Source organism: Equus asinus, chromosome 25, assembly GCF_041296235.1.
Source record: "Equus asinus isolate D_3611 breed Donkey chromosome 25, EquAss-T2T_v2, whole genome shotgun sequence".
Classification (NCBI taxonomy): domain Eukaryota; kingdom Metazoa; phylum Chordata; class Mammalia; order Perissodactyla; family Equidae; genus Equus; species Equus asinus.
The window spans coordinates 23,609,660-23,621,582 of record NC_091814.1 but is presented as its reverse complement, the minus strand read 5'-3'; the positions used below and the strand labels follow the sequence as shown (position 1 = coordinate 23,621,582).

At 50.7% G+C, this 11,923-nt stretch overlaps 2 protein-coding genes across 16 annotated transcripts; both read left to right on the top strand.

Annotated features, from left to right (window-relative positions):
• Positions 1 to 870: 870 nt before the first annotated feature.
• Positions 871 to 6,970, top strand: USF1 (upstream transcription factor 1). 14 transcript variants are annotated; one of them, XM_014835494.3, is made up of 11 exons: positions 871 to 1,320; positions 3,175 to 3,267; positions 3,667 to 3,716; positions 3,880 to 3,964; positions 4,342 to 4,443; positions 4,682 to 4,877; positions 5,127 to 5,214; positions 5,351 to 5,409; positions 5,556 to 5,650; positions 5,898 to 6,026; positions 6,218 to 6,970. In XM_014835494.3, the coding sequence occupies exons 5-11, from the start codon at positions 4,345 to 4,347 to the stop codon at positions 6,305 to 6,307; spliced, it is 756 nt and encodes a 251-aa protein (XP_014690980.1). In that variant the 5' UTR covers positions 871 to 1,320; positions 3,175 to 3,267; positions 3,667 to 3,716; positions 3,880 to 3,964; positions 4,342 to 4,344; the 3' UTR covers positions 6,308 to 6,970. The 14 variants fall into 14 exon arrangements, with proteins under 14 accessions (XP_014690980.1, XP_014690976.1, XP_044613616.1 ...); XM_014835490.3 differs by having other exon boundaries at positions 1,162 to 1,320; positions 3,880 to 3,995; XM_044757681.2 differs by having other exon boundaries at positions 1,272 to 1,406; positions 3,880 to 3,995.
• Positions 6,971 to 6,989: 19 nt separating this feature from the next.
• Positions 6,990 to 8,638, top strand: TSTD1 (thiosulfate sulfurtransferase like domain containing 1). Of its 2 annotated transcripts, XM_014835495.3 has the most exons (4): positions 6,990 to 7,341; positions 7,543 to 7,665; positions 8,173 to 8,335; positions 8,439 to 8,638. In XM_014835495.3, exons 1-4 carry the CDS (start codon positions 7,266 to 7,268, stop codon positions 8,488 to 8,490), a joined length of 414 nt encoding a protein of 137 aa, XP_014690981.1. In that variant the 5' UTR covers positions 6,990 to 7,265; the 3' UTR covers positions 8,491 to 8,638. The 2 variants fall into 2 exon arrangements, with proteins under 2 accessions (XP_014690981.1, XP_014690982.1); XM_014835496.3 differs by lacking the exon at positions 7,543 to 7,665 and having other exon boundaries at positions 7,087 to 7,341.
• Positions 8,639 to 11,923: the final 3,285 nt, after the last annotated feature.

Here is an 11,923-nt window from a genome sequence, read left to right as displayed (position 1 = left end):
CCCCTTTCTAGCTCCTCCACCCTCTGCCTCCAGTCATCTTAGGGAAGAGAGGTCCTGTCCAGATCTCTCTGGCCTCTCCTTTTTCCTTTGGAATAACTTCCTCTTATTTCAGGGAAGGGAAATGGTGTCACTCAGGCTCTGGGACTGCTTCTCCAGATAGTCTGGGGCCACAGGTCCCATTCTAATAAGGGGTGATGTCTCAGAATAAAATTGTATTTTTACATGTAAATAGTGTGAAGTCTCATTATTCTTTTAAAGTCCCAGGTGATAGGTATCATATTTTCCTACGTTTGGCCAAACGTTGTCTTTTATTTTTGTTGTTTGCGTGTTCTTCCTCAGTTGTTGTCATGGAGACTGTGGCTAGAAACTAGAGCTGGGTTCATGGTGGTCAGGAAATGGGGAAGAGAAACTGGTATTTACATAACGCTCATTATGTGCCAGTAAAGCCTAGGTGCTCTACGTGTATAGAACCTATGCCCTTGACCTTATTTAGTCCATCTAATAATTCTGTAAGGTTGGTACTGGCATCTCCACTTTACAGACGAGGAAACTGAAGCTAATTAACTCAAAAGGTTGGCCCAAGATCTCAGAGGTAAGAAACGGCAGAGAATAGTTTGAGACCCGAGTTTGTCTGGCTCCAGAGTCTGAATTCTCCCCATTCCACCATGCTACTCCAAATCCATTAACAGTAGGTCCTGACTGAGAAGAATGGGAATAAAGATCCCTCTCACAGAAAGTGAGTCTCAGAAAAACTGGAGGCCTGGGAGGTCCCTGGGAGAGCGATTGCTGATGCTAATACAAAAAGAGTATGCCCAGATATGTCCTAGTCTCCAACAGGAAACACTTCAAAAGGGTGTCCTGATCCAAGATGGCCTCCCAAAGAGCCCTTGTTAAAGATGGCGCCTCCGTCCGACGTCCCACCCTTGATCTAGGCCGGCCTCTCTCACTCCCTCTTCTGTGAACTACAAAGGCCCTGTCCAGCAGAAAGATAGTAGCACAACTTAGTCGTCTTTCTCCCGTTCTTGCCGAAAGCGATTAGGACTTCAGCACCATCCTCCCAGGAATCCGTAAATAGCTTCTTCCCGGCCCCAGAGAGGCCCCCAAAGTCCGCACCTTCAGCCCTCACTCAGCAAGATGGAGCGAACGGAAGTGGGGAGGCTCAGAGGCTGAGAAGGCAGGGAGGTCGACAGAGACACTTCCGCCCCTCATCAACATGGCCGCGGGCTGGGAGTGCGCATGATCAGCTGTCCATGGAGATACCCGAGCCCGGAGAGGGAGAACACGGTCGGGGAAAATCGGCAGCTGGGGCGGCCTTGGCGGGTGAGCGCAGGACCGGACGGGGTCTGGAGACTGGATGGGCCGGCAGGGCGGGGCGGGGCCGCCTTGATTTCGTTTCAGTTTTTCAGGTTCGGGCACTCCTGGGGAGGGAGCCTTTGTTTTGAGGGAGGGGGCCGTGCCTGGTCCTTCACCTCCTAACCCCCTTTGTGGGCCGAACTCACTCCCCGCCCCCGAGCGCGCACGTCCCCGCCCTCCTGCGCTGCCAGCCGCGGGCCGGGGACCGCGGGGCCGCCGAGCCGAGCTGGCTTTCCTGAGTCCTCTGCGGAGCAGCGGGGGCGCGGGCGGGCGCGGCGGGGCTGGCCGGGTCACGGCACGGGCTCCGGGGATCGCGCCTGGCCGCGCTCGGCTGCTAAGCGCCAGCTGGTTAGTGGGCCTGCAGGGAGACGCCGCGTTCTCAGGCAAGGGCTAAGGCGCCTGACTTTTTTCGGGACTTGATTATTTTTCTCTTTGTGTCCAGACTTAGCAAGGGCTCTTCCTGGGCCCTACCTTAGCCTGAGCGTGCACGCCACAACATCCTATCCCGGTTTCCGTGTGGCATACCCCTAATGCTCAGGAAATGCTTCCGGATGTCCAACTAAGATTTGAATAAGTAGCCTGACCCCATTGCGGGGTGTCCTCAGAGGCTGCTCCTGGCTGACAGCTGTGGGCGATAGAGACGCCTCCTGTGCCCTGCCCTCTCTTTCATTGCCTCCTTCTGCAGGCAGCGCATGGAACCTGGAGGGGCACTTCCTCCGCAGGTTTGGGGGTGGAGAGGTAGGTGGTCTCGAAACACTAGTGCTACTTCCCCTTAGGGACTGAGATCTTGCAGCGCTACTTCCTCCGGACAGTTTCACTTTCAGTTCCTTTCTGGGTTAACACTTTCCTTGGATACGGGCTTTTCAAGGCTTATCTGCTGACGATTTTCCTTGAGTCGGAAAGGTTTGGGGGATCTTGTGGGTAGAGAATTCACAACAATCTCACCCCTTTCGTGTCGAGATTAGCTTATTGCTTTGTACTATGCAGCTGTTTCTTTCCGGGGGCGTATCTGCTCGGCTCTTTGTTTTTCCTGTCCTCTGGCTGGGTGTCAGGGGCCTAAGGCAGGCACCTTGTAGATGGAATCCTCCCCCATTGTCTCTTCTTCGAAACCGTGAGCCTGGAGGTTTTTCCCTTCTCGCTGAAGCTCAGTTGATTTGGAGTTGTCATGGCAACATTTTAGCAACTATGTTGTTCTACGGGAAGCCTCCCTCGGTGAATAAAATAGAAGGGGCTTGAAGATGATACACTTGGGCTTGAGGGTCTTTAACAAATAACATAAATTTGGACACCACAAAACTAGAGCCCTGTCAGTACAATGGGGCCCCGAGGGCGGTCTGGTCTTTATGGTTCTGGAGGGTTTTCCACTGGCAACGGATTTCAGGTTTCCCCTTACTGGATTTGAGAACCGAAATTTCTTAATGTACAGTTTGTGGCTGAGAAGCTGGAAGCTTCTCACAGCATCCATGGCCCTGTATTTTTTGATAGTGGTGGTCTAAACATGGCCCTTCCTAATCCCTATGTCATGGCAGATCATAATAGCTTTAATAATAATCCATGCAGAAATATGTTGTTTCTTGGTCTTCCAGTATAATTATCCCCTCTCCACCAGGAGTTGGGGTGATAATGGAGGGTAGACGAGCACGGTTTGTAGAGTTGCTTTTTTAGTCACTGTAGCCCAGTCCTCAGCATCAGAATGGAGGAAGCTGACCCTGCAGATGATTGGGTTATGTTCCTGGCTGTGTCTTTGTGGAGCCTAGGTTCTAGAAACAGGGGCGCTGTTCAGTTTCCTAGACTCACTGCAGACTCCCTGATTTCTACCAGGACTTAGCACTCAGGCCTGTGAGGCAGGAGACACGAAGACTTCCAAAGAAGGACCAGTTCCTCGGATGTACCCCCTCACAGAGAGATGAAGGGGTGAGTGAAGAAGTGGTAGGGTCTGGGATGGGAGATGGGAGGCCTGGGAGGATGCAAAATGCCTAAGAGCACTGGCTTTGGAGTGAGGGAGACCTAGATTCAGGTCCCAGCTCCATCACTTACTAGCTGTGTGATTTGGTTTCCCATCCATAGAATGCAAGTAGCGCTACCTACCTCTTGGTGCTGTTCCTGGTATTCAATAAGGTAGTGCCTGTTAAGTGCTTAGCTAGTGCTTAGCTAGTTTACTGAGTAAACACTCAGTAAATACTAGCTGTTGTTACTCTAACCTAACCTACATCTGTTGGGAATGCCACTGAGTTTGGGAGCCATATGTTACTGGCCTGGTGAGCTTTTCATTCACTTCTTTCCTTATTCTTTCTTTTGTCCGTTCACAAACAGGCAGCAGAAAACAGCTGAAACGGAAGAGGGGACAGTGCAAATTCAGGAAGGTGGGTGGTAGAAACAGACCTGAGACCAAGAACCCATCATGGGCTCTTCCCCTCCCCCATCGGCCCGTCTCTTGTGAGCCCTTCTCCTTCTGAATGCCATGCAAGTGGAACTGAGGGAGAAAGGAAGTAACTCACAGACTTTTCCTTTGTTCTTTTAATTCAGGTGCAGTGGCAACTGGGGAGGACCCAACCAGCGTGGCTATCGCCAGCATCCAGTCAGCTGCCACTTTCCCTGACCCCAACGTCAAGTACGTCTTCCGAACTGAGAATGGGGGCCAGGTAAGGGAGGGGGCCAGGTGGCTGCAGGTGTTCCCTGTGGTTGGGTTGAGGGAGGTAATTGAACCTGTCAAGGGGAGACCTGGCTTGGAGGATGAGGTGAAGATGTGGACTCCTGGGGTGGGTGGTGGGATTAGAGAATGAGGTTTGGAGTAGAGATTGGGGTGGGGTAGGGGCTATGCTGAAACCTCTGTATGGGGAAGGAAGGGGGAATGGCTGAATCTGTGTCTCTGAAGGACTCTTGTTTTGGGGTTCTATTCAAGAGAAGCTTTATGAGGGGCCCTGAGATCCCCAGCACTTACTCTCTTATTCTCTCTTCCCTTCCCTCCCCTTTCCTCCCTGCTTCTAGGTGATGTACAGAGTGATCCAGGTGTCTGAGGGGCAGCTAGATGGCCAGACTGAGGGGACTGGCGCCATCAGTGGCTACCCTGCCACTCAATCTATGACCCAGGTACAGGAGTATGGGCTGGGGAGGGGACTAGAGCTCTGAGTAGTAAGATGAAGAAGGGAACCAATAGGATGGGGGTGAGGCTAGGGGTGGTGAGGCATCTGGGCTGCCTTGTCCCAAGGCACTAGGCTCTCCCTTTCTGGATGTTTCTCCCTCCTCCCCCAAGGGATAGAAGCTGCAGAGTAGTTCAGTGGGAAGTATCTGACTGTCGCTGGACTCTGTTCTCTTGCCCCCTTCCCAGGCGGTGATCCAGGGTGCGTTCACCAGTGATGATGCAGTTGACACAGAGGGGACAGCTGCTGAGACGCACTATACTTACTTCCCCAGCACTGCAGTGGGAGATGGGACAGGGGGTACCACATCGGGGAGTACAGCAGCTGTTGTTACTACCCAGGGCTCAGAGGCACTACTGGGGCAGGCGAACACTCCCAGCACGGGTGAGATACTGTGTGAGGATGCTGGCTGGCGGGGCTAGGGCAGGCTGTGGGACATGGCTGGTGGGCAGTGGGCCTTTACTCATGACCCCTTAATGATCACTAAGACCCGAGCAGGCAGTGAGTCCGGGGCTGCCTTTCCAGCAGGAGGAAGTATGACCTTTTTAGAGGAGGGTCCCAGGGCACTGGCCTCAGAGCTTGGTGAGGTTCCTGGTCCCATATCCTGACAGAATCTGCCCTGCACCTTCACAGGTCAATTCTTTGTGATGATGTCCCCACAAGAAGTGTTGCAAGGAGGCAGCCAGCGCTCCATTGCCCCCAGGACCCACCCTTATTCCCCGTGAGTAACCCTTGTTTCTTCTCAGTTACCATGAGTGGTCTTGATCCCTGCCAAATCTTGTGTAATTCCTTATCCCAAACTCCAGTCTTATCTTCTGTCCTTCCCTCACTCTGGCCACCTTGGGCTCTGTTGTTAGGAAGTCAGAAGCTCCCCGGACAACTCGGGATGAGAAACGCAGGGCTCAGCATAATGAAGGTAGGTGTGATCGGAGTGTGAAGCCAGCAGCTGTGTGGTGGGACTGGGGACAGCAGTGATGTGTGAGGCTGGGAGAGGTAGGTATTTTATATGGGGCCTGTGGTGAGTTGTCACTGAGTCACCTGGTCCTCCGCTTTGCCCCACAGTGGAGCGTCGCCGCCGAGACAAGATTAACAACTGGATTGTGCAGCTGTCCAAGATCATCCCAGACTGCTCCATGGAGAGCACCAAGTCTGGCCAGGTCATGGAAAGACCCTGGTAGTGGGCAGGATGCCTGAATTCTGTCTCCTGGTATTGTTGCCAGAAATGGTAGAGAGTGGGCACACATGGCAGTAGTCTCTTCTCATCTCTCTGAGGCTCCTGTTTCCCTGGGAGATGTTATACCACCACCCTTAGGGGAAAGTGAAGTCCAAAATGTGAATGTGCTTTTGGAGAGCAAGCCAGGTATCTTATATCTGAGTCCTCATTTTGCTGGCTTTCTCCTGCAGAGTAAAGGTGGAATTCTATCCAAAGCCTGTGATTATATCCAGGAGCTTCGGCAGAGTAACCACCGGTTGTCTGAAGAACTGCAGGGGCTTGACCAGCTGCAGCTGGACAATGATGTGCTTCGACAGCAGGTCAGACTCCTATCCTCAGTATGGCCCTCCTCCACCCCACGGCCACTGCCCCACTTTGGGACTCCCTACTTCATTTTCCACAGAGAAGCCTTCACCTTTTTCCTCTCACCAGTGGATGTCTGAATAAGTTCAGGGACTTGGCTGGGCCCACTTTTCTACCCATTCCCTTTACTGCCTCCTTCCCATGTCAGGTGGAAGATCTTAAAAACAAGAATCTGCTGCTGCGAGCTCAGTTACGGCACCACGGAGTAGAAGTCGTCATCAAGAATGACAGCAACTAATGATGGGGATTGAGGGGCTTTGGGCCCCACAGCCCCTTTCTGAGAACTGCAGATAGCCCAGGAGCAACAGGCTAACCCCGTGCCCCTTTCCTTCACTGCCCACCTCTGGCATGGGACTGGGGGGAGCTCAGAAGGCGTGTCTTTGAACTGAGGCCCTGTGATAGAGCAGCCTGCAGTGGTGTGAAACACACATGTGGACGTGCACTGACAGCCTTGCCCAACCCCACCATGCAGCCCCTGGGCCCCTTGTGCTCCTCTTGCACAATGCATGTGCTGTCTCCACGCTGGATGCTGGACACACTAAACTGGGGGGCTTGCCCTGTGCTTGCTTAGGGTGCCAGCAGAGGGTCTGCTGACAAGGCTTGCCCCGGGACTCTGGCGCTTCCACTGGTTCTTCCTTTCCCTGGAGCTCAGATGTGCACCTGAGGACTCTGGGGAACAGGCTTTAGCAAGAAGCGGGGGAAAGGATGCTTAGCAGTGTTTGCTGCCCCAGGAAGAGGAGATTGGCCAGAGAGCAGCTAAGGCCTATGCAGAAGTCTCCAGCCAGGGAGAACAACAGGCAGGGGCCCACTTGGGGCCTTCCCCCTTGTGGGGATGGTTTCTTCTCTTTTCTTTCTTTCTTTTCCTTTTTTTTTTTTTTAAGATAAAATGTTCAGAGCCACAGTTGTCTCCTGTTTTTCCTCCTTTTGTGGGCCCCAGGGCGGAAGGGAGGGGGCACATTGCACTTTGACCATAGGGTTGGGCCGAGATTAGGTTGGGGTGCTCCTCCTATACTCGTTACTCTACGTGCTAGAGCCTGGGCCGGACCAATGTACGGTTGCCCGCCCACACCCGGCAACCGCGGAGATTTCCCTAGCTGGCCAGTGTTAGCTGCACCTCTAACAGGTGCTGCGGGGGCCGTGCGGGAGGCGGTGCCTTTTCTTCCGGTTCCGGTCTCGGCTTCGGGAGGGCGGGAGAGATGCTGCAGTCTCCGAGGGGGCGGGCCGGGACCGCATTCCTGCAACTCGCAATCGCGGCGCGCACCATGGCTGGAGGTACCTGCCCCGGAGACCTGGGGCCACATCCTGTCCTACATGTGGCCCCCAGGAGCGCGTGGAGCCCCCTGGGTGGAGGTGTCTGCGGAGGGTGGCGCCGAGGGGCGTGGCTGAGAGGTTCTCCCGTACGCCCCCCACCGGGTTGGGATGCTGCCACGTGAGGTCCCGCTCCCCTCAGGTCTCTCGTGCTCCGTTCCTCAGCGTCCGCCGTCTCGCTCCCTGAACTCCGTTCGCTCCTAGCCTTGGGCCGGGCCCGACTCATCGATGTGAGATCTCGGGAGGAGGCGGCCGCTGGGACCATCCCTGGGGCGCTCAACATCCCGGGTATGGGATTGAGAGGGGATGCCCCGGTGGTGGAGTAGAGACAGTCCAGGAGGTTCTTAGCTAAGGGGACCTCACGTAGGATGGCGTGGGAGAGGCACTGTTACGGGTATTCTGCGTTTGCTTAAGCCCCTACCCTGCTAAGCTTCCCTAGAGAAGGGCTGATTGGAGGCGGATCCTGGCAGCAGAACTGGCCCTTCCAGTTTGAGGGGATAACAGGCGGTGAGGAAGGGGCAGACCAGTTTCTCTATGGTTGACCTCCCGAGACTTGAGTCGGCCTGCTCCTCCTCACAACTCGGGAAATGGCTCTTATTCAAAGGTAGTTTGACTGACTTCCTGTGAGACTAGGCTGTATCTTGACCTTGAGGTTGGGGAGTGGTGCCCACCATGTGTTGTTTTGGCCCCCCCTGGAGATTTGTTCGACCACCAGCACCCAGTCCTTCCAGGCCTAACCTCACCTGAGATTGCCAAACTGCCGGCTTTCCATTCTGTCCTCTCAAATCCTCCCAGTGTCTGAGTTGGAAAGTGCCCTGCAGATGGAGCCAGCTGCTTTCCAGGCCTTGTACTCCACCCAGAAGCCAAAGCTGGAAGATGAGAATCTGATTTTCTTCTGTCAGATGGGCAAGCGGGGCTTGCAGGCCACCCAGTTGGCCCAGGGCCTTGGATACACCGGGTATGGTATAGTGTGTATGCGGAAGGTGTGAATTGCTAGCTGGGGAGTGAGTGGGGACTGCTTCCCGGGCCTGTCCTTCCCTCACCCTTCTTTGTCTCCACAGGGCTCGAAATTACACAGGGGCCTATAGAGAATGGCTCCAGCAAGAAGGTTAGGTAGAAGATGGTTTACTGATTGCCCCCTTCTCGCCTGCCCATGGCCACCTTGACTAAGGGTGATGAAGGGGCTGACTTGTTGGGTTGGGCAATGCCTTGTAGCGCTGTGCATGCAAAAGCATCAAATAAAGAGCATTTAATCAAAGTATCGGAAGCACTAAATTTGTCAGGTGGACTGAAAACTGTTCTGATCTTAATCTAGACCTCAATTCAGCCCCGGGTCCTTCTCCTTCCACCATTCATCTACTCCCCGACTCACCAAATAAATAAATAAATAAATCCAGCAGTTTCCTGAGACTACAGTTCTCTTTCTAGAACAATTGTTTTCAGCCCAGGATGCACATTAGAATCACCTGGTAGCTTAAAAAAAAAAACAACAAAAAACAAAAACAGCTTGGGACCCATCCCAGATTTGGAATCTCAAGGGTGGGATCTGTGCCTTAGTGGTTTTATGAGCCCCTCGAGTTATTCTATTATGCAGTCAGGAGCTAGAACCACTGCTCTAGAGCAGAGGTCAGCAAACTATGGCCCCGTTTGGCCCTGCTGCCATGACCATTCATAGACCATTGTCTATGGCTACTTTTGTGCAAAAATGGCAGAATAGTTGCAACAGAGACTATATGTCCTTCCAAGACTAAAATTTTTACTCTAGTCCTTTGTAGAAAAAGTTGGCCTACCCTTGCTCTAGATCTTCAGGTCTGCAGCCCCAAACTCACTTCCCTCAGACTTTGTCACTGGGTTGAGCAAATGAAAGGGCTGTCAGTCCCAGGCTGTTGGTTGAGGGAACAGATGCCACTCTTCATCCCTACAGATGTGTCAAACACAGATTATAGGTATCAGGGACTCCTCTTGTGCCACCAAAAACAGGTCCCAGTTTTTATCAACACTGCTTTCTGATCCCACACTGGATTTAACAAAATTTAATTGGTTAAAAAAAACTGCACATACTTACTGAGACAAAATTCAACACTACACAGAAGGTATAAAACTTCCCTCTAGCGTGGCGCATAGTTTGATGCATATCCTTCCAGAACTTTAAAAAATTTTAACAGCAGAATTTTGACTTAAGTTTGACTTGTAAAAATTTTATTGCTTTATTTGTGGAAGAGAAATTTGGGTGAGAGATGGACCCAATTTTCTGATTTCTGAAGTTTCTAAAGAAATTCCTTCTGACTTTTCCTATATTCCTTCCCCTTGTCTCACCTCCTCTTCCTCTTCCCTTCTGCCTTCCGCACTATACCACTCCTCCATCTCTTAGCTCATCATCTATGCTGTCACTCTACAAAACCTTCCATTCATCTGGGCTCTTTACCTTCTCACAGAGCTATCCCCCTCTCTCCCTGGGCTAAGCACAATACCTTACTGCCGGAGCTTAGCTGGACATTGGGTCTGGAGATAAAGTTGAAATATATGAGAGACTCTAGCTCAGGGTCTGGCAAATAGTGTCAATTACTCTTTCCCCCAATACCCAAATCCCTTTGGTTCTCAGACTGGTTGGGAAATTTTTCCTGGGGTCTAATGTCCCTCTTTGAGTCTTAACTGTTCTAGTCTTTTTTTTTTTCCCCCTCTGCAAGTTTTAAAATTTGATTATAGCATTTCCTTTCTTTTTATTGAAGCATAACTTATCTACAATAAAATGCACAGTTCTAAGGTGTCCCGGTTAGTGAGTCCTTCCTGGCCTGCCAACCTACACTGTTTGCTTTCTCCAGTTTGGCTGTTGAGGGTTAGGGAGGATCCTGCAAGTAAGCTGAGCTGACCCACTACGTGACCATGCCCTTTGGCTTGATGATTGCTAAGAGAACATTCCTCTTTCTCCCTCATTAACTATTTGGTTCATAATCTTGATAGGCTGTTCCAACCCATTACCTTGCCCTTGAAAGTTCTCTTTCCGTTTCCTCATAGCTAACTATTTCAGTAGGGGAGGCTGAAGAGCTAGAGTTTAGACCAGCTTTATGTCCTTCCCTTGCCTTCTGCATTCCTTTCCATGCTACACTGGACTCTTCCCTCTCACCATACTTTATCTACCCCAGGTTTCTGTTGACCTTATACCTGTGTCATCACATCTACTCCACTACATTTTTCTTGTTTATCTCTTCCAATTGATTGTGAGCTCCTCAAAGGCAGGAACTGGCTTTCATTTCCTTACCTCCAGTGTCTGGAATGAATGTGAATTCTCAGGAGGTGTTTGTTGAGCCTCACTAGCCTCCTGACTTTCAGAGTCTTCTAATATCAGCTTTTCTGAAACATTGCCGTCTGAGCAATCTTAAAATAACATTTTTATCTTATCAGTCAGAGTTGATAATTTACAGCAGGTCCTTGTTGCCTGGTGGCTCAAGCACACGTCTTGGCCAGCCTCTCAAGCAGTCTGTAGTCTGGATCTAGCAGCACCCCGCCTTTCCAAACTTACCTTTCAGTGCCAGCTCCCATCAGGCTGGTTTCTTTAGTGGCCTGAGTAGACCCTACTCCTTCCTAACCCTGGCCTTTACTCACCATTTCCCCTGTTTGGGAAACTTCCAGTCTCTTTTGTACCACGCTGAATTTCACAAGAATTAGAGGAATGTATCTGGCAGTACACTTGCTGTCCTCATCCAGAGGGCTTTTAAACTGAAGGAGAAGGGAGAAAAATAACCAGATAAAATTATATAACTGAATTCCATGAAGGACACAAGAAACAGGAGAACAGTGGATAAGATACACACCTCTGTTGTGGCACTTATCACACTGTATTATAACTTGCATGGCTCTTCACTTTTCAACTGAGCTCCTTAAGGGGAGGGACTATTTATTTCATTTTTGTATGGCCCACAATTAAACCACAACCTGGCGCATAGGAGGTATTCAGCGGATGTTGAATTTTTATTGAGCTGTTTAGTAATTCCCAAGGGAAAAAATGCAAGAGGAGAAAGTTGGGAAGAATACTCGTGAATGGTAGCATGTTATTATATAAAGAGGAAAGCCTGTGAATCAGAGTTCTGAGTTCCAGTTCTGACTTTGTGCGACTTAGTGGTCACTGCAAGTTACTTTTTAACTATTCCAACTCTCACTTTCCTTATCTATAAATGGGGGTTAAAAGGCTTATCTCTTTGCATAGTTGTGAAAATTTACCGCGACAATATGTGTAAAGTGCCGGCCACATGGAACATGTGGATTTAGAGATGTATATACAAGTGTGAGTAATAAACACAAGAAGGTAAATAAAATAGTATCAATATTATAGAGACTTGATGGAAGGGAACTTATGACTGGCAGTGGAAAAGCATGTCATATTAAAAAGAAAATACATTTAATAGAAGAGTCAGACATCAGAAGTGTGCAGCTTGATGAATTTTTACAAAGTGGACACACTTATTTACCACCACTGTGGTCAGAGAACTACACTGTTTGATTTGAATCATTTAAACTATGTTGAGACTTGCTTTATGGGCAAGTTTAG

Excerpts from the sequence above, each read along its gene's own strand:
- USF1 (XM_014835490.3), top strand. Across the intron at positions 3,996-4,341 it reads GAACTGAGAATGGGGGCCAG|GTGATGTACAGAGTGATCCA; the intron begins GTAAGGGAGGGG and ends CCCTGCTTCTAG. Across the intron at positions 4,444-4,681 it reads CCACTCAATCTATGACCCAG|GCGGTGATCCAGGGTGCGTT; the intron begins GTACAGGAGTAT and ends CCCCCTTCCCAG.
- TSTD1 (XM_014835495.3), top strand. The coding sequence starts at position 7,266 with ATGCTGCAGTCTCCGAGGGGGCGGGCCGGGACCGCATTCCTGCAACTC. Across the intron at positions 7,666-8,172 it reads TGGGGCGCTCAACATCCCGG|TGTCTGAGTTGGAAAGTGCC; the intron begins GTATGGGATTGA and ends AAATCCTCCCAG. Across the intron at positions 8,336-8,438 it reads CAGGGCCTTGGATACACCGG|GGCTCGAAATTACACAGGGG; the intron begins GTATGGTATAGT and ends TTGTCTCCACAG.